Here is a 26,838-nt window from a genome sequence, read left to right on the forward strand (position 1 = left end):
TTCCTAACTGCAACAGTGTTTGAGATACAACGATTATGCATATTAATGAGCTCACATGACCATATATGGTCATCTGTTATTTTATTCAAATCTCTTGTTTAACATCATCATAATAACACAGGTTTCATCTTCCTACCTGCAACAGTGCTTGAAATATAACAGTTATGCATATTAATGAGTTCACATGACCATATATGGTCATATGTTATTTTAATCAAATCTAAGGTTCACTGTTGTCATGATAACACAGGAATCATCTTCCTACCTGCAACAGTGCTTGAGATATAACAGTTATGCATATTAATGAGTTCACATGACCATATATGGTAATCTGTTATTTTAATGAAATTGCTTGTTCACTGTTGTCATGATAACACAGGAATCATCTTCCTAACTGCAACAGTGCTTGAGATATAGCAGCTATGCATATTAATGAGGTTAGAAGCCCCCCACCCCATGGGCGCGTAGCCACATGACCTAGCCATATGCCATTCAGGGGAAAGAATGTATCTAAAGAGTAGAATAAACATACAAAATTTTATTCCAATCGGACTAATACAAAACTTGTAGTTGCATAATTTCAATTTTCACAAAATGCAAGATGGCGGCCAAATCACGTGACTTATCGAAAATATATTATTTTTTTCATATGCAGTTGAGGCCAGGCATGGTAAATATAAAAACATCTAGTAGATTGGTTGAATCACCTCTGAGAAACAAATGCCCAAACTTTTGATCAATTTTGTTTAAAATCCAAGATGGCGGCGAAACCATGTGACTGATCTGAAATTTTTTTTAGGTTTCTGAAAGGGTTAGATAGGGACATGCCATGACGCAATATTTGAGATTAACGCTCAAGTGTGGCATGAGTAAAAAACTACTTCCTGTTGAGAACAAATCCAAAATGGCAGCCAAACCACGTGACCAATCATAATGAATTTCTCAAATCTAAATCTGCTCCATATGTAGAAGCTAAGTACTGAATATGAGAACATTTTACTTGGCGGTTCTGAAGAAGAAGATTTTAAAGTGTTTTTTGCCGTTTTTAGGAAAAACAAAATGGCGGGAAAAGTCACATGACCGCTAAAGTTTTTATTGCTGATATTTATTACACATGAGTTGTACTATATACCATAAAAAAATCTAGACGCCTAGACCCTCAGAAAGTGGTCAAACAGCCACTTCCGGTTTTATTTCAATCCAATATGGCTGCCAAACTAATTGGCCAATCAAAATTCTGAAAGCATGTTGCACCAGTTCACATTAGGGACTATCAGTATAGAGCATTATCAGACTATTCCTTTCAGCGGTTTTCTCAAACGGCTTGACGAAAAAAGTTACGGAAGAAAGAAAGAAGAAGAAGAAATTAAAGCTGCAAGCAGCATCACAGGGGCCCAAGTATACATGCCATAAATAATGTCAAATGATACACATGATACACAATTAGTTTGAATGATTAGTACCATGAGGTCGAAATGCAGTTGGTTCCATATATTTATTTGAGATATAAAGGTTATTAATATATGGTCATCTGTTATTTTAATCAAATCTCTTGTTCAACGTTGTCATAATAACACAGGATTCATCATTCTAACTACAACAGTGCTTGAGTTATAACAGTTATGATTATTAATGAGGTTAGAAGCCCCCACCCCATGCAGTTGGTTCCATATATTTATTTGAGATAGTATTAATGTTATGAATATTAATGAGTTCACATGACCATAAATGGTCATCTGTTATTTTAATCAAATCTCTTGTTCATTGTTGTCATAATAACACAGGATTCATCTTCCTAACTGCAACAGTGTTTGAGATACGATTATGCATATTAATGAGCTCACATGACCATATATGGTCATCTGTTATTTTATTCAAATCTCTTGTTTAACATCATCATAATAACACAGGTTTCATCTTCCTACCTGCAACAGTGCTTGAAATATAACAGTTATGCATATTAATGAGTTCACATGACCATATATGGTCATATGTTATTTTAATCAAATCTAAGGTTCACTGTTGTCATGATAACACAGGAATCATCTTCCTACCTGCAACAGTGCTTGAGATATAACAGTTATGCATATTAATGAGTTCACATGACCATATATGGTAATCTGTTATTTTAATGAAATTGCTTGTTCACTGTTGTCATGATAACACAGGAATCATCTTCCTAACTGCAACAGTGCTTGAGATATAGCAGCTATGCATATTAATGAGGTTAGAAGCCCCCCACCCCATGGGCGCGTAGCCACATGACCTAGCCATATGCCATTCAGGGGAAAGAATGTATCTAAAGAGTAGAATAAACATACAAAATTTTATTCCAATCGGACTAATACAAAACTTGTAGTTGCACAATTTCAATTTTCACAAAATGCAAGATGGCGGCCAAATCACGTGACTTATCGAAAATATATTATTTTTTTCATATGCAGTTGAGGCCAGGCATGGTAAATATAAAAACATCTAGTAGATTGGTTGAATCACCTCTGAGAAACAAATGCCCAAACTTTTGATCAATTTTGTTTAAAATCCAAGATGGCGGCGAAACCATGTGACTGATCTGAAATTTTTTTTAGGTTTCTGAAAGGGTTAGATAGGGACATGCCATGACGCAATATTTGAGATTAACGCTCAAGTGTGGCATGAGTAAAAAACTACTTCCTGTTGAGAACAAATCCAAAATGGCAGCCAAACCACGTGACCAATCATAATGAATTTCTCAAATCTAAATCTGCTCCATATGTAGAAGCTAAGTACTGAATATGAGAACATTTTACTTGGCGGTTCTGAAGAAGAAGATTTTAAAGTGTTTTTTGCCGTTTTTAGGAAAAACAAAATGGCGGGAAAAGTCACATGACCGCTAAAGTTTTTATTGCTGATATTTATTACACATGAGTTGTACTATATACCATAAAAAAATCTAGACGCCTAGACCCTCAGAAAGTGGTCAAACAGCCACTTCCGGTTTTATTTCAATCCAATATGGCTGCCAAACTAATTGGCCAATCAAAATTCTGAAAGCATGTTGCACCAGTTCACATTAGGGACTATCAGTATAGAGCATTATCAGACTATTCCTTTCAGCGGTTTTCTCAAACGGCTTGACGAAAAAAGTTACGGAAGAAAGAAAGAAGAAGAAGAAAAAACCGAACAATAAGAATAGGGGCCACGCCCTACAGGCTTGGGCCCCTAAAAATATTTACTTGTGAAATTCACATACATGTACAACTGAAACTGTTACTCTGCCATGCAGGACTGTTACTCTGCCATGCAGTACTGTCACTCTGCCATGCAGGACTGTCACTCTGCCATGCAGTACTGTTACTCTGCCATGCAGGACTGTCACTCTGCCGTGCAGTACTGTTACTCTGCCATGCAGTACTGTCACTCTGCCGTGCAGTACTGTTACTCTGCCATGCAGTACTGTTACTCTGCCATGCAGTACTGTTACTCTGCCACCATGCAGTACTGTTACTCGGCCACCATGCAGTACTGTTACTCTGCCACCATGCAGTACTGTTACTCAGCCATGCAGTACTGTTACTCTGTCATGCAGTACTGCTACTCTGTCATGCAGTACTGTTACTCTGCCATGCAGTACTGTTACTCTGCCATGTAGTACTGTTACTCTGCCATGTAGTACTGTTACTCTGCCATGCAGTACTGTTACTCTGCCATGCAGTACTGTTACTCTGCGATGCAGTACTGCTACTCTGCCATGTAGTACTGTTACTCTGCCATGCAGTACTGCTACTCTGCCGTGCAGTACTGTTACTCTGCCATGCAGTACTGTTACTCTGCCATGCAGTACTGTTACTCTGCCACCATGCAGTACTGTTACTCTGCCACCATGCAGTACTGTTACTCTGCCACCATGCAGTACTGTTACTCTGCCATGCAGTACTGTTACTCTGCCATGCAGTACTGTTACTCTGCCATGCAGTACTGTTACTCTGCCATGCAGGACTGTTACTCTGCCATGCAGGACTGTTACTCTGCCATGCAGGACTGTTACTCTGCCGTGCAGGACTGTTACTCTGCCGTGCAGTACTGTTACTCTGCCGTGCAGTACTGTTACTCTGCCATGCAGTACTGTCACTCTGCCATGCAGGACTGTCACTCTGCCATGCAGGACTGTCACTCTGCCATGCAGGACTGTTACTCTGCGATGACAGGAAAATAAAAATATTTACTTGTGAAATTCACATACATGTACAACTGAAACTGTTACTCTGCCATGCAGGACTGTTACTCTGCCATGCAGTACTGTCACTCTGCCATGCAGGACTGTCACTCTGCCATGCAGTACTGTTACTCTGCCATGCAGGACTGTTACTCTGCCGTGCAGTACTGTTACTCTGCCGTGCAGTACTGTTACTCTGCCGTGCAGTACTGTTACTCTGCCGTGCAGTACTGTTACTCTGCCATGCAGTACTGTCACTCTGCCATGCAGGACTGTCACTCTGCCATGCAGTACTGTCACTCTGCCATGCAGTACTGTTACTCTGCCACCATGCAGTACTGTTACTCTGCCGTGCAGTACTGTTACTCTGTCGTGCAGTACTGTTACTCTGCCACCATGCAGTACTGTTACTCTGCCACCATGCAGTACTGTTACTCTGCCGTGCAGTACTGTTACTCTGCCATGCAGGACTGTCACTCTGCCATGCAGGACTGTTACTCTGCGATGACAGGAAAATAAAAATATTTACTTGTGAAATTCACATACATGTACAACTGAAACTGTTACTCTGCCATGCAGTACTGTTACTCTGCCATGCAGTACTGTTACTCTGCCATGCAGGACTGTTACTCTGCCATGCAGTACTGTCACTCTGCCATGCAGGACTGTCACTCTGCGATGACAGGAAAATAAAAATATTTACTTGTGAAATTCACATACATGTACAACTGAAACTGTTACTCTGCCATGCAGTACTGTCACTCTGCCATGCAGGACTGTCACTCTGCCATGCAGTACTGTTACTCTGCCATGCAGGACTGTTACTCTGCCGTGCAGTACTGTTACTCTGCCATGCAGTACTGTCACTCTGCCATGCAGGACTGTTACTCTGCGATGACAGGAAAATAAAAATATTTACTTGTGAAATTCACATACATGTACAACTGAAACTGTTACTCTGCCATGCAGTACTGTTACTCTGCCATGCAGTACTGTTACTCTGCCATGCAGGACTGTTACTCTGCCATGCAGTACTGTCACTCTGCCATGCAGGACTGTCACTCTGCGATGACAGGAAAATAAAAATATTTACTTGTGAAATTCACATACATGTACAACTGAAACTGTTACTCTGCCATGCAGTACTGTCACTCTGCCATGCAGGACTGTCACTCTGCCATGCAGTACTGTTACTCTGCCATGCAGGACTGTTACTCTGCCGTGCAGTACTGTTACTCTGCCATGCAGTACTGTCACTCTGCCATGCAGTACTGTTACTCTGCCATGCAGTACTGCTACTCTGCCGTGCAGTACTGTCACTCTGCCGTGCAGTACTGTCACTCTGCCATGCAGTACTGTCACTCTGCCATGCAGGACTGTCACTCTGCCATGCAGGACTGTTACTCTGCGATGACAGGAAAATAAAAATATTTACTTGTGAAATTCACATACATGTACAACTGAAACTGTTACTCTGCCATGCAGGACTGTTACTCTGCCATGCAGTACTGTCACTCTGCCATGCAGGACTGTCACTCTGCCATGCAGTACTGTTACTCTGCCGTGCAGGACTGTTACTCTGCCATGTAGTACTGTTACTCTGCCATGCAGGACTGTTACTCTGCCATGCAGTACTGTTACTCTGCCATGCAGGACTGTTACTCTGCCATGTAGTACTGTTACTCTGCCGTGCAGGACTGTTACTCTGCCATGTAGTACTGTTACTCTGCCATGCAGGACTGTTACTCTGCCGTGCAGGACTGTTACTCTGCCGTGCAGGACTGTTACTCTGCCATGCAGGACTGTTACTCTGCCATGCAGTACTGTCACTCTGCCATGCAGGACTGTCACTCTGCGATGCAGTACTGTCACTCTGCGATGCAGTACTGTCACTCTGCCATGCAGGACTGTCACTCTGCCATGCAGTACTGTTACTCTGCCGTGCAGGACTGTTACTCTGCCGTGCAGTACTGTTACTCTGCCGTGCAGTACTGTTACTCTGCCGTGCAGTACTGTTACTCTGCCACCATGCAGTACTGTTACTCTGCCACCATGCAGTACTGTTACTCTGCCGTGCAGTACTGTTACTCTGCCATGCAGGACTGTCACTCTGCCATGCAGGACTGTTACTCTGCGATTACAGGAAAATAAAAATATTTACTTGTGAAATTCACATACATGTACAACTGAAACTGTTACTCTGCCGTGCAGTACTGTCACTCTGCCATGCAGGACTGTTACTCTGCGATGACAGGAAAATAAAAATATTTACTTGTGAAATTCACATACATGTACAACTGAAACTGTTACTCTGCCATGCAGTACTGTTACTCTGCCATGCAGTACTGTTACTCTGCCATGCAGGACTGTTACTCTGCCATGCAGGACTGTCACTCTGCCATGCAGGACTGTTACTCTGCGATGACAGGAAAATAAAAATATTTACTTGTGAAATTCACATACATGTACAACTGAAACTGTTACTCTGCCATGCAGTACTGTTACTCTGCCATGCAGTACTGTTACTCTGCCATGCAGGACTGTTACTCTGCCGTGCAGTACTGTTACTCTGCCATGCAGGACTGTCACTCTGCCATGCAGGACTGTTACTCTGCGATTACAGGAAAATAAAAATATTTACTTGTGAAATTCACATACATGTACAACTGAAACTGTTACTCTGCCGTGCAGTACTGTCACTCTGCCATGCAGGACTGTTACTCTGCGATGACAGGAAAATAAAAATATTTACTTGTGAAATTCACATACATGTACAACTGAAACTGTTACTCTGCCATGCAGTACTGTTACTCTGCCATGCAGTACTGTTACTCTGCCATGCAGGACTGTCACTCTGCCATGCAGGACTGTCACTCTGCCATGCAGTACTGTTACTCTGCCATGCAGGACTGTTACTCTGCCGTGCAGTACTGTTACTCTGCCATGCAGTACTGTCACTCTGCCATGCAGTACTGTTACTCTGCCATGCAGGACTGTCACTCTGCCATGCAGGACTGTTACTCTGCGATGACAGGAAAATAAAAATATTTACTTGTGAAATTCACATACATGTACAACTGAAACTGTTACTCTGCCATGCAGGACTGTCACTCTGCCATGCAGTACTGTCACTCTGCCATGCAGGACTGTCACTCTGCCATGCAGTACTGTTACTCTGCCATGCAGGACTGTTACTCTGCCATGCAGTACTGTCACTCTGCCATGCAGGACTGTCAATCTGCGATGCAGTACTGTCACTCTGCCATGCAGGACTGTCACTCTGCCATGCAGTACTGTTACTCTGCCATGCAGGACTGTTACTCTGCCGTGCAGTACTGTTACTCTGCCGTGCAGTACTGTTACTCTGCCGTGCAGTACTGTTACTCTGCCATGCAGTACTGTCACTCTGCCATGCAGGACTGTCACTCTGCCATGCAGTACTGTTACTCTGCCACCATGCAGTACTGTTACTCTGCCGTGCAGTACTGTTACTCTGCCGTGCAGTACTGTTACTCTGCCACCATGCAGTACTGTTACTCTGCCACCATGCAGTACTGTTACTCTGCCACCATGCAGTACTGTTACTCTGCCACCATGCAGTACTGTTACTCTGCCGTGCAGTACTGTTACTCTGCCATGCAGGACTGTCACTCTGCCATGCAGGACTGTTACTCTGCGATTACAGAAAAATAAAAATATTTACTTGTGAAATTCACATACATGTACAACTGAAACTGTTACTCTGCCGTGCAGTACTGTCACTCTGCCATGCAGGACTGTTACTCTGCCGTGCAGTACTGTCACTCTGCCATGCAGTACTGTCACTCTGCCATGCAGGACTGTCACTCTGCCATGCAGTACTGTTACTCTGCCACCATGCAGTACTGTTACTCTGCCGTGCAGTACTGTTACTCTGCCGTGCAGTATTGTTACTCTGCCACCATGCAGTACTGTTACTCTGCCACCATGCAGTACTGTTACTCTGCCACCATGCAGTACTGTTACTCTGCCGTGCAGTACTGTTACTCTGCCATGCAGGACTGTCACTCTGCCATGCAGGACTGTTACTCTGCGATTACAGGAAAATAAAAATATTTACTTGTGAAATTCACATACATGTACAACTGAAACTGTTACTCTGCCGTGCAGTACTGTCACTCTGCCATGCAGGACTGTTACTCTGCGATTACAGGAAAATAAAAATATTTACTTGTGAAATTCACATACATGTACAACTGAAACTGTTACTCTGCCATGCAGTACTGTTACTCTGCCATGCAGTACTGTTACTCTGCCATGCAGGACTGTTACTCTTCCATGCAGTACTGTTACTCTGCCATGCAGGACTGTTACTCTGCCATGCAGTACTGTCACTCTGCCATGCAGGACTGCCACTCTGCCATGCAGGACTGTCACTCTGCCATGCAGTACTGTTACTCTGCCATGCAGGACTGTTACTCTGCCGTGCAGTACTGTTACTCTGCCGTGCAGTACTGTTACTCTGCCGTGCAGTACTGTTACTCTGCCATGCAGTACTGTCACTCTGCCATGCAGGACTGTCACTCTGCCATGCAGTACTGTTACTCTGCCACCATGCAGTACTGTTACTCTGCCGTGCAGTACTGTTACTCTGCCGTGCAGTACTGTTACTCTGCCACCATGCAGTACTGTTACTCTGCCACCATGCAGTACTGTTACTCTGCCGTGCAGTACTGTTACTCTGCCATGCAGGACTGTCACTCTGCCATGCAGGACTGTTACTCTGCGATTACAGGAAAATAAAAATATTTACTTGTGAAATTCACATACATGTACAACTGAAACTGTTACTCTGCCGTGCAGTACTGTCACTCTGCCATGCAGGACTGTTACTCTGCCGTGCAGTACTGTTACTCTGCCGTGCAGTACTGTTACTCTGCCATGCAGTACTGTCACTCTGCCATGCAGGACTGTCACTCTGCCATGCAGTACTGTTACTCTGCCACCATGCAGTACTGTTACTCTGCCGTGCAGTACTGTTACTCTGCCACCATGCAGTACTGTTACTCTGCCACCATGCAGTACTGTTACTCTGCCACCATGCAGTACTGTTACTCTGCCACCATGCAGTACTGTTACTCTGCCGTGCAGTACTGTTACTCTGCCATGCAGGACTGTCACTCTGCCATGCAGGACTGTTACTCTGCGATTACAGGAAAATAAAAATATTTACTTGTGAAATTCACATACATGTACAACTGAAACTGTTACTCTGCCGTGCAGTACTGTCACTCTGCCATGCAGGACTGTTACTCTGCCGTGCAGTACTGTTACTCTGCCGTGCAGTACTGTTACTCTGCCATGCAGGACTGTTACTCTGCCGTGCAGTACTGTTACTCTGCCATGCAGTACTGTCACTCTGCCATGCAGTACTGTCACTCTGCCATGCAGTACTGTCACTCTGCCATGCAGTACTGTTACTCTGCCTTGCAGTACTGCTACTCTGCCGTGCAGTACTGTTACTCTGCCGTGCAGTACTGTTACTCTGCCATGCAGTACTGTCACTCTGCCATGCAGGACTGTTACTCTGCGATGACAGGAAAATAAAAATATTTACTTGTGAAATTCACATACATGTACAACTGAAACTGTTACTCTGCCATGCAGGACTGTTACTCTGCCATGCAGTACTGTCACTCTGCCATGCAGGACTGTCACTCTGCCATGCAGTACTGTTACTCTGCCATGCAGGACTGTTACTCTGCCATGCAGTACTGTCACTCTGCCATGCAGGACTGTCACTCTGCGATGCAGTACTGTCACTCTGCCATGCAGGACTGTCCCTCTGCCATGCAGTACTGTTACTCTGCCATGCAGGACTGTTACTCTGCCATGCAGGACTGTCACTCTGCCATGCAGTACTGTTACTCTGCCATGCAGTACTGTTACTCTGCCGTGCAGTACTGTTACTCTGCCGTGCAGTACTGTTACTCTGCCGTGCAGTACTGTTACTCTGCCACCATGCAGTACTGTTACTCTGCCACCATGCAGTACTGTTACTCTGCCGTGCAGTACTGTTACTCTGCCATGCAGGACTGTCACTCTGCCATGCAGGACTGTTACTCTGCTATGCAGTACTGTCACTCTGCCATGCAGGACTGTCACTCTGCCATGCAGTACTGTTACTCTGCCATGCAGGACTGTTACTCTGCCGTGCAGTACTGTTACTCTGCCGTGCAGTACTGTTACTCTGCCGTGCAGTACTGTTACTCTGCCACCATGCAGTACTGTTACTCTGCCACCATGCAGTACTGTTACTCTGCCGTGCAGTACTGTTACTCTGCCATGCAGGACTGTCACTCTGCCATGCAGGACTGTTACTCTGCGATTACAGGAAAATAAAAATATTTACTTGTGAAATTCACATACATGTACAACTGAAACTGTTACTCTGCCGTGCAGTACTGTCACTCTGCCATGCAGGACTGTTACTCTGCGATGACAGGAAAATAAAAATATTTACTTGTGAAATTCACATACATGTACAACTGAAACTGTTACTCTGCCATGCAGTACTGTTACTCTGCCATGCAGGACTGTTACTCTGCCATGCAGGACTGTCACTCTGCCATGCAGGACTGTCACTCTGCGATGACAGGAAAATAAAAATATTTACTTGTGAAATTCACATACATGTACAACTGAAACTGTTACTCTGCCATGCAGTACTGTCACTCTGCCATGCAGGACTGTCACTCTGCCATGCAGTACTGTTACTCTGCCATGCAGGACTGTTAGTCTGCCGTGCAGTACTGTTACTCTGCCATGCAGTACTGTCACTCTACCATGCAGTACTGTTACTCTGCCATGCAGGACTGTCACTCTGCCATGCAGGACTGTTACTCTGTGATGACAGGAAAATAAAAAATTTACTTGTGAAATTCACATACATGTACAACTGAAACTGTTACTCTGCCATGCAGGACTGTTACTCTGCCATGCAGTACTGTCACTCTGCCATGCAGGACTGTCACTCTGCCATGCAGTACTGTTACTCTGCCATGCAGGACTGTTACTCTGCCATGCAGTACTGTCACTCTGCCATGCAGGACTGTCACTCTGCGATGCAGTACTGTCACTCTGCGATGCAGTACTGTCACTCTGCCATGCAGGACTGTCACTCTGCCATGCAGTACTGTTACTCTGCCGTGCAGGACTGTTACTCTGCCGTGCAGGACTGTTACTCTGCCGTGCAGTACTGTTACTCTGCCGTGCAGTACTGTTACTCTGCCGTGCAGTACTGTTACTCTGCCATGCAGTACTGTCACTCTGCCATGCAGGACTGTCACTCTGCCATGCAGGACTGTCACTCTGCCATGCAGTACTGTTACTCTGCCACCATGCAGTACTGTTACTCTGCCGTGCAGTACTGTTACTCTGCCGTGCAGTACTGTTACTCTGCCACCATGCAGTACTGTTACTCTGCCACCATGCAGTACTGTTACTCTGCCACCATGCAGTACTGTTACTCTGCCGTGCAGTACTGTTACTCTGCCATGCAGGACTGTCACTCTGCCATGCAGGACTGTTACTCTGCCGTGCAGTACTGTTACTCTGCCATGCAGGACTGTTACTCTGCGATTACAGAAAAATAAAAATATTTACTTGTGAAATTCACATACATGTACAACTGAAACTGTTACTCTGCCGTGCAGTACTGTCACTCTGCCATGCAGGACTGTTACTCTGCCATGCAGGACTGTTACTCTGCCATGTAGTACTGTTACTCTGCCGTGCAGGACTGTTACTCTGCCATGTAGTACTGTTACTCTGCCATGCAGGACTGTTACTCTGCCGTGCAGGACTGTTACTCTGCCGTGCAGGACTGTTACTCTGCCATGCAGGACTGTTACTCTGCCATGCAGTACTGTCACTCTGCCATGCAGGACTGTCACTCTGCGATGCAGTACTGTCACTCTGCGATGCAGTACTGTCACTCTGCCATGCAGGACTGTCACTCTGCCATGCAGTACTGTTACTCTGCCGTGCAGGACTGTTACTCTGCCGTGCAGTACTGTTACTCTGCCGTGCAGTACTGTTACTCTGCCGTGCAGTACTGTTACTCTGCCACCATGCAGTACTGTTACTCTGCCACCATGCAGTACTGTTACTCTGCCGTGCAGTACTGTTACTCTGCCATGCAGGACTGTCACTCTGCCATGCAGGACTGTTACTCTGCGATTACAGGAAAATAAAAATATTTACTTGTGAAATTCACATACATGTACAACTGAAACTGTTACTCTGCCGTGCAGTACTGTCACTCTGCCATGCAGGACTGTTACTCTGCGATGACAGGAAAATAAAAATATTTACTTGTGAAATTCACATACATGTACAACTGAAACTGTTACTCTGCCATGCAGTACTGTTACTCTGCCATGCAGTACTGTTACTCTGCCATGCAGGACTGTTACTCTGCCATGCAGGACTGTCACTCTGCCATGCAGGACTGTTACTCTGCGATGACAGGAAAATAAAAATATTTACTTGTGAAATTCACATACATGTACAACTGAAACTGTTACTCTGCCATGCAGTACTGTTACTCTGCCATGCAGTACTGTTACTCTGCCATGCAGGACTGTTACTCTGCCGTGCAGTACTGTTACTCTGCCATGCAGGACTGTCACTCTGCCATGCAGGACTGTTACTCTGCGATTACAGGAAAATAAAAATATTTACTTGTGAAATTCACATACATGTACAACTGAAACTGTTACTCTGCCGTGCAGTACTGTCACTCTGCCATGCAGGACTGTTACTCTGCGATGACAGGAAAATAAAAATATTTACTTGTGAAATTCACATACATGTACAACTGAAACTGTTACTCTGCCATGCAGTACTGTTACTCTGCCATGCAGTACTGTTACTCTGCCATGCAGGACTGTCACTCTGCCATGCAGGACTGTCACTCTGCCATGCAGTACTGTTACTCTGCCATGCAGGACTGTTACTCTGCCGTGCAGTACTGTTACTCTGCCATGCAGTACTGTCACTCTGCCATGCAGTACTGTTACTCTGCCATGCAGGACTGTCACTCTGCCATGCAGGACTGTTACTCTGCGATGACAGGAAAATAAAAATATTTACTTGTGAAATTCACATACATGTACAACTGAAACTGTTACTCTGCCATGCAGGACTGTCACTCTGCCATGCAGTACTGTCACTCTGCCATGCAGGACTGTCACTCTGCCATGCAGTACTGTTACTCTGCCATGCAGGACTGTTACTCTGCCATGCAGTACTGTCACTCTGCCATGCAGGACTGTCAATCTGCGATGCAGTACTGTCACTCTGCCATGCAGGACTGTCACTCTGCCATGCAGTACTGTTACTCTGCCATGCAGGACTGTTACTCTGCCGTGCAGTACTGTTACTCTGCCGTGCAGTACTGTTACTCTGCCGTGCAGTACTGTTACTCTGCCATGCAGTACTGTCACTCTGCCATGCAGGACTGTCACTCTGCCATGCAGTACTGTTACTCTGCCACCATGCAGTACTGTTACTCTGCCGTGCAGTACTGTTACTCTGCCGTGCAGTACTGTTACTCTGCCACCATGCAGTACTGTTACTCTGCCACCATGCAGTACTGTTACTCTGCCACCATGCAGTACTGTTACTCTGCCACCATGCAGTACTGTTACTCTGCCGTGCAGTACTGTTACTCTGCCATGCAGGACTGTCACTCTGCCATGCAGGACTGTTACTCTGCGATTACAGAAAAATAAAAATATTTACTTGTGAAATTCACATACATGTACAACTGAAACTGTTACTCTGCCGTGCAGTACTGTCACTCTGCCATGCAGGACTGTTACTCTGCCGTGCAGTACTGTCACTCTGCCATGCAGTACTGTCACTCTGCCATGCAGGACTGTCACTCTGCCATGCAGTACTGTTACTCTGCCACCATGCAGTACTGTTACTCTGCCGTGCAGTACTGTTACTCTGCCGTGCAGTACTGTTACTCTGCCACCATGCAGTACTGTTACTCTGCCACCATGCAGTACTGTTACTCTGCCACCATGCAGTACTGTTACTCTGCCGTGCAGTACTGTTACTCTGCCATGCAGGACTGTCACTCTGCCATGCAGGACTGTTACTCTGCGATTACAGGAAAATAAAAATATTTACTTGTGAAATTCACATACATGTACAACTGAAACTGTTACTCTGCCGTGCAGTACTGTCACTCTGCCATGCAGGACTGTTACTCTGCGATGACAGGAAAATAAAAATATTTACTTGTGAAATTCACATACATGTACAACTGAAACTGTTACTCTGCCATGCAGTACTGTTACTCTGCCATGCAGTACTGTTACTCTGCCATGCAGGACTGTTACTCTTCCATGCAGTACTGTTACTCTGCCATGCAGGACTGTTACTCTGCCATGCAGTACTGTCACTCTGCCATGCAGGACTGCCACTCTGCCATGCAGGACTGTCACTCTGCCATGCAGTACTGTTACTCTGCCATGCAGGACTGTTACTCTGCCGTGCAGTACTGTTACTCTGCCGTGCAGTACTGTTACTCTGCCGTGCAGTACTGTTACTCTGCCATGCAGTACTGTCACTCTGCCATGCAGGACTGTCACTCTGCCATGCAGTACTGTTACTCTGCCACCATGCAGTACTGTTACTCTGCCGTGCAGTACTGTTACTCTGCCGTGCAGTACTGTTACTCTGCCACCATGCAGTACTGTTACTCTGCCACCATGCAGTACTGTTACTCTGCCGTGCAGTACTGTTACTCTGCCATGCAGGACTGTCACTCTGCCATGCAGGACTGTTACTCTGCGATTACAGGAAAATAAAAATATTTACTTGTGAAATTCACATACATGTACAACTGAAACTGTTACTCTGCCGTGCAGTACTGTCACTCTGCCATGCAGGACTGTTACTCTGCCGTGCAGTACTGTTACTCTGCCGTGCAGTACTGTTACTCTGCCGTGCAGTACTGTTACTCTGCCATGCAGTACTGTCACTCTGCCATGCAGGACTGTCACTCTGCCATGCAGTACTGTTACTCTGCCACCATGCAGTACTGTTACTCTGCCGTGCAGTACTGTTACTCTGCCACCATGCAGTACTGTTACTCTGCCACCATGCAGTACTGTTACTCTGCCACCATGCAGTACTGTTACTCTGCCACCATGCAGTACTGTTACTCTGCCGTGCAGTACTGTTACTCTGCCATGCAGGACTGTCACTCTGCCATGCAGGACTGTTACTCTGCGATTACAGGAAAATAAAAATATTTACTTGTGAAATTCACATACATGTACAACTGAAACTGTTACTCTGCCGTGCAGTACTGTCACTCTGCCATGCAGGACTGTTACTCTGCCGTGCAGTACTGTTACTCTGCCGTGCAGTACTGTTACTCTGCCATGCAGGACTGTTACTCTGCCGTGCAGTACTGTTACTCTGCCATGCAGTACTGTCACTCTGCCATGCAGTACTGTCACTCTGCCATGCAGTACTGTCACTCTGCCATGCAGTACTGTTACTCTGCCTTGCAGTACTGCTACTCTGCCGTGCAGTACTGTTACTCTGCCGTGCAGTACTGTTACTCTGCCATGCAGTACTGTCACTCTGCCATGCAGGACTGTTACTCTGCGATGACAGGAAAATAAAAATATTTACTTGTGAAATTCACATACATGTACAACTGAAACTGTTACTCTGCCATGCAGGACTGTTACTCTGCCATGCAGTACTGTCACTCTGCCATGCAGGACTGTCACTCTGCCATGCAGTACTGTTACTCTGCCATGCAGGACTGTTACTCTGCCATGCAGTACTGTCACTCTGCCATGCAGGACTGTCACTCTGCGATGCAGTACTGTCACTCTGCCATGCAGGACTGTCACTCTGCCATGCAGTACTGTTACTCTGCCATGCAGGACTGTTACTCTGCCATGCAGGACTGTCACTCTGCCATGCAGTACTGTTACTCTGCCATGCAGGACTGTTACTCTGCCGTGCAGTACTGTTACTCTGCTCTGCCGTGCAGTACTGTTACTCTGCCGTGCAGTACTGTTACTCTGCCACCATGCAGTACTGTTACTCTGCCACCATGCAGTACTGTTACTCTGCCGTGCAGTACTGTTACTCTGCCATGCAGGACTGTCACTCTGCCATGCAGGACTGTTACTCTGCCATGCAGTACTGTCACTCTGCCATGCAGGACTGTCACTCTGCCATCCAGTACTGTTACTCTGCCATGCAGGACTGTTACTCTGCCGTGCAGTACTGTTACTCTGCCGTGCAGTACTGTTACTCTGCCGTGCAGTACTGTTACTCTGCCACCATGCAGTACTGTTACTCTGCCACCATGCAGTACTGTTACTCTGCCGTGCAGTACTGTTACTCTGCCATGCAGGACTGTCACTCTGCCATGCAGGACTGTTACTCTGCGATTACAGGAAAATAAAAATATTTACTTGTGAAATTCACATACATGTACAACTGAAACTGTTACTCTGCCGTGCAGTACTGTCACTCTGCCATGCAGGACTGTTACTCTGCGATGACAGGAAAATAAAAATATTTACTTGTGAAATTCACATACATGTACAACTGAAACTGTTACTCTGCCATGCAGTACTGTTACTCTGCCATGCAGGACTGTTACTCTGCCATGCAGGACTGTCACTCTGCCATGCAGGACTGTCACTCTGCGATGACAGGAAAATAAAAATATTTACTTGTGAAATTCACATACATGTACAACTGAAACTGTTACTCTGCCATGCAGTACTGTCACTCTGCCATGCAGGACTGTCACTCTGCCATGCAGTACTGTTACTCTGCCATGCAGGACTGTTAGTCTGCCGTGCAGTACTGTTACTCTGCCATGCAGTACTGTCACTCTACCATGCAGTACTGTTACTCTGCCATGCAGGACTGTCACTCTGCCATGCAGGACTGTTACTCTGCGATGACAGGAAAATAAAAATATTTACTTGTGAAATTCACATACATGTACAACTGAAACTGTTACTCTGCCATGCAGGACTGTTACTCTGCCATGCAGTACTGTCACTCTGCCATGCAGGACTGTCACTCTGCCATGCAGTACTGTTACTCTGCCATGCAGGACTGTTACTCTGCCATGCAGTACTGTCACTCTGCCATGCAGGACTGTCACTCTGCGATGCAGTACTGTCACTCTGCGATGCAGTACTGTCACTCTGCCATGCAGGACTGTCACTCTGCCATGCAGTACTGTTACTCTGCCGTGCAGGACTGTTACTCTGCCGTGCAGGACTGTTACTCTGCCGTGCAGTACTGTTACTCTGCCGTGCAGTACTGTTACTCTGCCGTGCAGTACTGTTACTCTGCCATGCAGTACTGTCACTCTGCCATGCAGGACTGTCACTCTGCCATGCAGTACTGTTACTCTGCCACCATGCAGTACTGTTACTCTGCCGTGCAGTACTGTTACTCTGCCGTGCAGTACTGTTACTCTGCCACCATGCAGTACTGTTACTCTGCCACCATGCAGTACTGTTACTCTGCCACCATGCAGTACTGTTACTCTGCCGTGCAGTACTGTTACTCTGCCATGCAGGACTGTCACTCTGCCATGCAGGACTGTTACTCTGCCGTGCAGTACTGTTACTCTGCCATGCAGGACTGTTACTCTGCGATTACAGAAAAATAAAAATATTTACTTGTGAAATTCACATACATGTACAACTGAAACTGTTACTCTGCCGTGCAGTACTGTCACTCTGCCATGCAGGACTGTTACTCTGCCGTGCAGTACTGTTACTCTGCCGTGCAGTACTGTTACTCTGCCGTGCAGTACTGTTACTCTGCCGTGCAGTACTGTTACTCTGCCATGCAGTACTGTCACTCTGCCATGCAGGACTGTCACTCTGCCATGCAGTACTGTTACTCTGCCGTGCAGTACTGTTACTCTGCCGTGCAGTACTGTTACTCTGCCATGCAGTACTGTCACTCTGCCATGCAGGACTGTCACTCTGCCATGCAGTACTGTTACTCTGCCACCATGCAGTACTGTTACTCTGCCGTGCAGTACTGTTACTCTGCCGTGCAGTACTGTTACTCTGCCACCATGCAGTACTGTTACTCTGCCACCATGCAGTACTGTTACTCTGCCACCATGCAGTACTGTTACTCTGCCGTGCAGTACTGTTACTCTGCCATGCAGGACTGTCACTCTGCCATGCAGGACTGTTACTCTGCGATTACAGGAAAATAAAAATATTTACTTGTGAAATTCACATACATGTACAACTGAAACTGTTACTCTGCCGTGCAGTACTGTCACTCTGCCATGCAGGACTGTTACTCTGCGATGACAGGAAAATAAAAATATTTACTTGTGAAATTCACATACATGTACAACTGAAACTGTTACTCTGCCATGCAGTACTGTTACTCTGCCATGCAGTACTGTTACTCTGCCATGCAGGACTGTTACTCTTCCATGCAGTACTGTTACTCTGCCATGCAGGACTGTTACTCTGCCATGCAGTACTGTCACTCTGCCATGCAGGACTGCCACTCTGCCATGCAGGACTGTCACTCTGCCATGCAGTACTGTTACTCTGCCATGCAGGACTGTTACTCTGCCGTGCAGTACTGTTACTCTGCCGTGCAGTACTGTTACTCTGCCGTGCAGTACTGTTACTCTGCCATGCAGTACTGTCACTCTGCCATGCAGGACTGTCACTCTGCCATGCAGTACTGTTACTCTGCCACCATGCAGTACTGTTACTCTGCCGTGCAGTACTGTTACTCTGCCGTGCAGTACTGTTACTCTGCCAACATGCAGTACTGTTACTCTGCCACCATGCAGTACTGTTACTCTGCCCCCATGCAGTACTGTTACTCTGCCGTGCAGTACTGTTACTCTGCCATGCAGGACTGTCACTCTGCCATGCAGGACTGTTACTCTGCGATTACAGGAAAATAAAAATATTTACTTGTGAAATTCACATACATGTACAACTGAAACTGTTACTCTGCCGTGCAGTACTGTCACTCTGCCATGCAGGACTGTTACTCTGCCGTGCAGTACTGTTACTCTGCCGTGCAGTACTGTTACTCTGCCGTGCAGTACTGTTACTCTGCCATGCAGTACTGTCACTCTGCCATGCAGGACTGTCACTCTGCCATGCAGTACTGTTACTCTGCCACCATGCAGTACTGTTACTCTGCCGTGCAGTACTGTTACTCTGCCGTGCAGTACTGTTACTCTGCCACCATGCAGTACTGTTACTCTGCCACCATGCAGTACTGTTACTCTGCCACCATGCAGTACTGTTACTCTGCCATGCAGGACTGTCGCTCTGCCATGCAGGACTGTTACTCTGCGATTACAGGAAAATAAAAATATTTACTTGTGAAATTCACATACATGTACAACTGAAACTGTTACTCTGCCGTGCAGTACTGTCACTCTGCCATGCAGGACTGTTACCCTGCGATGACAGGAAAATAAAAATATTTACTTGTGAAATTCACATACATGTACAACTGAAACTGTTACTCTGCCATGCAGTACTGTCACTCTGCCATGCAGGACTGTTACTCTTCCATGCAGTACTGTTACTCTGCCATGCAGGACTGTTACTCTGCCGTGCAGTACTGTTACTCTGCCGTGCAGTACTGTTACTCTGCCATGCAGTACTGTCACTCTGCCATGCAGGACTGTTACTCTGCGATGACAGGAAAATAAAAATATTTACTTGTGAAATTCACATACATGTACAACTGAAACTTGTTTTGACCAATCACATTGCATAATGCAATGGTTGCTTGTCAGTTCCTACAATTGTAAAAACAGAAATGAGTGAATTTATTTGATATGATGTTTAAAAAAAACATGCATTGCTATGAATACGCAAAGCCACTATTAGTTTGGATGAATTGAGGTTTTTCCATATTTGTCTGTGGTACCACATTGTTGGCTGGCCTCGATTTTTTTTGGTCTACATTTTATGTCTTTGTGCCATATGTTCTGTCATATGGCGTATCTGGTCTTGTTGGAAAGTTATAATAAAGTATAATTTTTCTTTTCTCAACAGGAGTCCTGTTTTGACATGGTTCATATTGCTGTTCAAAATGGTCATCATAAACTGGCTGGTCACATTATTGAAATGGCGGAAAAATCTGGAGGACGTGGCTTTAACTTCCTTCACAAAGAAGTAAGACTTAGTTTGTTTTAAGAGTCAATTATTAGCTGGTTAATACCTAGTAATAAGTTACTAAAACATTGTCTTTTATTTTAGGTTTTACTTAATGACAATGAAGAACTGAGTCCATTTAAGTCTGTATCTGTGCGAAAGAAACCCATCGAGAATAATCTGGTAAGTAGGTGCAAGTATGAAGTGATTTGAAACATGATTATTTTAAAAATTAGTTGTCAATTAAATTATACAATACATTTTTTCAAATCTCTCAAATGTGAACAAAAATAATTACAGTTTAACTCAATTTTTCTGACTATGTAATGGACCCTGAACAAAGACAATCATAATGTCTCTAAACGGCTTTGAGTCAACACCTCTGACGAGACATTCAGTAAACCTGCATATTTTACTGTTATAAAAACCTATATTTTGTTTGCTTTTTACAACTATGAATATTATAGCATTAAATGTATGCCAACATTCTTGGATTTGACAAATTTATCTTAATAAGTCCTGCCAATCACTCTCAAGTGACAGAAACAGTAAATAAACTATCGATATGTTTGTAAACAGATTTTTAGCTCCGCTGTCGACTTTGTCGAGCGGAGCTTATCATATGAGTGATTGTCTGTCATCGTCGTCCGTGTCAATGTTTTACTTTTTCGACTTCTTCTTGAAAACTACAAGCCTAAATGCTTTGATACTTGGTGTATATGTACCTTGGGTAGACCTCTCTTAGGTTTGTTCATTTCATGTTGATATCTTTAATTCTCTAATTTTGGTGAATATTTTTGTCATTTTTGGTAAAAACTGATATTTTCGACTTCTTGTTAAAAACCGCAAGTGCAATTGCTTTGATATTACATCTATAGGTACTACATGTGGACCTCTCTCAGATTTGTTAATTTTGTAATGATATCTTTAATTCTTTAATTTTGGTGAATATTTTTGTCATTTTTGGTAAAAACTGATATTTTCGACTTCTTGTTAAAAACCGCAAGTGCAATTGCTTTGATATTACATATATAGGTACTACATGTGGACCTCTCTCAGATTTGTTCATTTTGTAATGATATCTTTAATTCTCTAATTTTGGTGAATATTTTTGTCATTTTTGGTAAAAAGTGATATTTTCGACTTCTTGTTAAAAACCGCAAGTGCAAATGCTTTGATATTACATATATAGGTACTACATGTGGACCTCTCTCAGATTTGTTCATTTTGTAATGATATCTTTAATTCTCTAATTTTGGTGAATATTTTTGTCATTTTTTGGTGAAAAGTGATATTTTCGACTTCTTGTTGAAAACTGTAAGTCCGATTGCTTTGATATTACATATATAGGTACTACATGTGGACCTCTCTCAGATTTGTTCGTTTTGTGATGATATCTTCAATTCTCTAATTAAAATTTATTTTGGTGAATATTTTTGTAATTTTTGGTAAAAAGTGATATTTTCGACTTCTTGTTAAAAACTGTAAGTCCGATTGCTTTGATACTATTCATATTGTTCATTTTCTAATGATGTCTTCAGTTCTTTAATTGAAATGTGCATTGCTAACAGCGGAGCTATCTCAGCCGATAGGCTGCTTGTTTTTATATACAAAAGCTACGTTCTTACACGTCTAAAAAAACGTCAGTGTTAACACTGTTTTTTTGTTGTGCAAATATTAGATAATCTGCTGAATTGTCTGCTCGCGCTCTCACTTAGTAAAAACACCGGTGTTTGAGGATTGAATGCTGGCCTTCCACCTAATATTTCGTGTAGTTCATCCCAAAATGGCATAGTTTTCGGATCTCTAACGCTTTTGTTGTGATCAGTCACTTCTCTGTACTTTATACGAAAAGTTTTGATCTTCCGTTGATATTGTAATGACGTCCTGTCCAACCCCCTTTTCAGTCGCTTTTTCTGCAATTACAGCATATACTCTCGCATCCCTAGACGTCCATCATTCTTTGAATATTCGATTCTCTACATACAGATATCAGTAATCTTATTTCTTCGTTGACCATTTTGCCATTCGACCTGTAACCGTGACCTCTGTCGCCATCTTGTGTAATGACAAGCATAAATAAGTCGGCAATAGTCGTCGTCGTATTGGTCGTCGTATTGTGTTCACACGGCACATTGTGTTGTGCAAAAACTGGTGTGACAACGGCGTTTTGGATCTGGTCCACCCCTTTTACGACGGTGTCAAAAACGCCAACGCCACAACGGCGTATTCTGTTCACACACACATTTTAACAACGTTCTCAAATAAAAGGCGTTGTGACGACTTATTTCGTCCAGTGAGAACACCACTAAAGTCTGAGTGCATTAATCAGTTAGCATCCAGAATTGAAATAGTCAAAACTCCATATTTTTGTCCCTGGTGGTTCAGGAAGGCCTTTAATTGGGATTGTAAACATAAAGCATGCAATAGCATTATTGTAAATCTATTATCAAAACATTCTGTTGTAGATTCCATTGTTCATGGAAAGTCAGAATTTGATTGTATGTAGAGCCCAGGACATTAAACATTTTATTCATTATAAATTAAATGTACAAAGTTTTGCTTAATATGTATATCTGCTGATTTCTCTCGTGAACACATGATGTGATTGTAATTTTATTTTTTCAGATTCTACCATTACACTGTGCAGCCATCAATCCTAATGTTAAGTATCTGACCAAGCTGTTGGCAGCGTTACCAGACTACAGTGCTCCGGATAGGTTAGGACGTAAACCAATACATTATGCCGCAGCATCCGAAGGCACAGCTACGTTGGAATTACTGCTTTCAAGGTAAACGGTTTCGTCATTATCAGCTATAAAACAGATCATTTAGATTATTACCAGTAACCTGGTTGATGTACAGCGCCCTCTATCATCAATCTTTGATTATTCCTTCACCAGAGGTATGAACCCTGAGGAAACAGACAATATGTGTTTAACTCCATTGATGGTTGCAGCAAAAACAGGACGAGTGCATAATATAGAAATATTAGCTAAGAAAATAAAAGATTCCAAGAATCGTGATGAAGACGGTGGTGGTTTTCAGATTGATAGAACAGACAGGGCAACATATACAGCCTTGCACTATGCTGCAGAGAACGGCCATGTGGTAAGTCAATACGTTACGCCATACTTGCGATTACACTGAGTGAACGGTATTCTATTTCTCTTCTGTGTTGTCAGCTTGAGTGTAACCTTACATTTATTTGTATAGGATGTGGTACGTGCCTTAGTTAAGCATGGCGCTGATGTTGAGAAGGTACTTAGTGCAGGACGCAATAAAATGACGCCGGTCATGTTGGCTGCAAGGAAAGGATATCTACCCACAGTCAAAGCTCTGATAGATGTAGGTGCTGCTGTTGAAAAGAGAGGTCAGTCTATTGTTTGGTTTCTATGGAGACAAAATGGTCATAATGTTGATCATGCCATTTTGGGGGGGGGGTGCTTTTCAGCCATTTTCTAGTAATTGTCTTGAAGCTGGTTGCTGGTGTTCTATCTTTAGATTGCTTGTGTTCATTTTAGGTGTACCCGTACTTATGTATTAATAGACCAACATACATGTGGTTACTGTGAACTGTATTAGAGACAAATTTTTAAAAGTCAGTAAAAATCATATAATTTTGTAGCAGTAAAAGCAGTGAACTTCGCAAAATTTGTCTTCGCGAAAATTGCAAGCAGTAAGAATTAAGCAGTTTTACAGTATATGTGGGGATTACAGTGGAATACCTGCAACCAGTAATCATGTGCTTCAAATAAAATATCAGGAGATTGAATTTGTGTTTTGGTTTTTTAGACAAATTAAAGCGAACAGCCTTAATCCATGCTGTGATGAATGGTCACTACCCTGTGGTTTGTTATCTACTGAGAAAGGGTGCCAATCCTAATGTGAGTGATTCATCGGGAAATACAGCCGCACATTATGCTGCAGGTTATGGTTGGTGGTACTGTCTAAAAGTGTTACTAGCTGCTGGATCTGATATCAATACACCTAATGACTGGAAGGTATGTACACAATGATTGTAACTGTGTTTTCAACCACTTGATCAGTTACATTAGTAAGTCACTATGGGTTTATTCTGGATTAATTTTTATTGTGCATATTAACTTTCCAAATCTACAAATAATGTTTTATATTGCTTATATTGCATGAGTTCCTGTGTTTCAGTTTAATTGTCAGTGTTGTGTTTAATGTAACCTGGTTGTATCAATCACTAGTGATACAATTACATACTAGATCACACATGCTGATATACCTAGTTGCCCCATAGATTCAGTGAGTTATGAATTTATCTACTGTACTCTGTATACATAATGTTTGAAAACATTGTTATCAACAGACAACACCACTGGGCATTGCTGTAATGCAGGGTAATACTGGCTGTGCCGATCTCATACTGGAACAAGAAGGTGTAGATGTGAATTTCCGAGATGAGAATGGATGTACTATGGTGATGCTTGTATGTGGCAGCACGCTTGGCAAAGGTCTTACCTCTCAATTGAAATACCTAGTACAAGATAAGAAAGCTGATGTCACACTGACTGACATCAATAAGAACAATGCAGTAAGTCCAACTCTATGTTATTCACTTTAATTACTTGCTTTTCAGTGATTTAATTCATCTAATGTTGTTTATAGGGATCGTTTCTGGAGTACTATGATAAAATCTCATTGTATATATTTTAGTCTGTGATAATGTTGTTTTTTTTACGTAGTTGCATCATGTTGCCTGTAACAATATTAAAGTACAGTACTGGGTAAGTAAGCTTTCTCTCTTTGTGACTTATCATGAGTTAAACATGAACAAATGTCCCAACTACAGCAGCTAAGTCACTTTTATGAATAGACAAGACTGTGGTGACATATCTCATCCTGGATATGGATTGCTTCTTTTTCACTATTTAATTCCAATACATGGGAACCCACAATCTGAATCACATTCTTCCTGGTATTTCAAACACCTTGTATTTAAAAAACTAACAAATTTTATAGTTTGAGCATTGCTGGGAGATACTGGGTATTACATCTGTGATGATTGTTAGTTCTTATGTGGGCTAAATCCAAAAACAAAGACGATTTATTCTGTTCAGTCAGAACTAAATAAATCCAAAACTTGGTGAAAACAAATGCATACTTATCGGTATTCACATTTTGTGACAATATGTGTAAATTACATGCTGATTTGCAAACCACTGACCCTGCCTCTTCCACAGTTGAGATGTGCATCGCTATTATATAAAGTTACAGTATCTAGTACACCACAGTCCTCCAACAAAAACAGGGACCTCTAATACCCACTCCTTGTGAAACAATGACTGCGATCTTAATATCAGTGACCTTATATTATTTCAGAATGTAAATTATTCATGTAAACTATGTCATTGTTCATGACTATTTTCTAATGAATGTAATATTGATTTTGTTTAACTAGGACACTATTGATACCAAGAAAGTGTCAGTGAGTTTGGATGTTGCCAAGATCCTTTTAGACAATGGATGTAATCCGTCCACAGTGAATACATTAGGAGAAACGCCTATTGCCATGGCAATACAGCAGGTATAACAAATATGTGTGTTTCACAACTGTGCAAATAAGCACTACAGGATTTGTTTGCTATGGTAATTCAGATTTTTTGTGTTGAATGAAATGCTACAATATTCCGATGATAATCATAATTTCATAATAAAAACTATTAACAAATGTACTTTTTAAAAAGTACATTTTTGAACTATGCTTATTCAGTTCATTAACTTATAAAATTGATGAATTTATCTGATTTCTGATTAAAAATAGTAAAAATTTAATAAATGTATCAATTGAAAAAATGTATTTTTTAAAGAAACACTCTCTGAACTCTAATTCTATGCATCTGATTATGTTTCAGAATAATACTAAGTTAGTACAGCTGTTGGTAGATAGAGGTGGTAAACTTCTAACTGAAGACAGTGATATTAGTAAAATTGGAGAAAACATACTTCATATTATGGCCAAGCAGTGTATGGCTAATGATCTCTCCATTCTTATTGAAACATTTGTGAAAACGGTAAGTAACTGTCTGAGAGCTGATTTCATATTGGGTCCATACACCTAACTTATCTGTTTGAATTCTTGCATGTATAATTCTTCTCTGCTGTTAAACAGTTGATGGTTTATTCAGTTTCAGGGCACAATCACTATTATAGTTAATGGTTTATTCAGTTTCAGGGCACAATCACTATTATAGTCAATGGTTTATTCAGCTTCAGGGCACAATCACTATTATAGTCAATGGGTTATTCAGTTTCAGGGCACAATCACTATTATAATTAATGGTTTATTCAGTTTCAGGGCACAATCAGTCTTATAGTTAATGGTTTAATTAGTTTTAGCTTATATTGTCCAACTTAGTAGCACTATCTTGATTCGTGTTCGACATTTGTCACAAA

At 43.0% G+C, this 26,838-nt stretch overlaps 1 protein-coding gene across 1 annotated transcript in view; it reads left to right on the top strand.

Annotated features, from left to right (window-relative positions):
- LOC100379064 (poly [ADP-ribose] polymerase tankyrase-like) overlaps positions 1–26,838 on the top strand; it is a 93,962-nt gene that overhangs the window by 39,171 nt on the left and 27,953 nt on the right. The window contains exons 11-20 of the mRNA XM_085495486.1: positions 20,314–20,433; positions 20,518–20,595; positions 23,041–23,204; positions 23,316–23,523; positions 23,629–23,785; positions 24,208–24,416; positions 24,752–24,976; positions 25,128–25,169; positions 25,844–25,969; positions 26,298–26,456. Coding sequence (XP_085351612.1) covers positions 20,314–20,433; positions 20,518–20,595; positions 23,041–23,204; positions 23,316–23,523; positions 23,629–23,785; positions 24,208–24,416; positions 24,752–24,976; positions 25,128–25,169; positions 25,844–25,969; positions 26,298–26,456 — 1,488 coding nt within the window. The remainder of the gene's footprint in view (positions 1–20,313; positions 20,434–20,517; positions 20,596–23,040; positions 23,205–23,315; positions 23,524–23,628; positions 23,786–24,207; positions 24,417–24,751; positions 24,977–25,127; positions 25,170–25,843; positions 25,970–26,297; positions 26,457–26,838) is intronic.

Source organism: Saccoglossus kowalevskii, chromosome 2 (genome assembly GCF_978046115.1).
Source record: "Saccoglossus kowalevskii chromosome 2, keSacKowa6.1, whole genome shotgun sequence".
Taxonomy (NCBI): domain Eukaryota; kingdom Metazoa; phylum Hemichordata; class Enteropneusta; family Harrimaniidae; genus Saccoglossus; species Saccoglossus kowalevskii.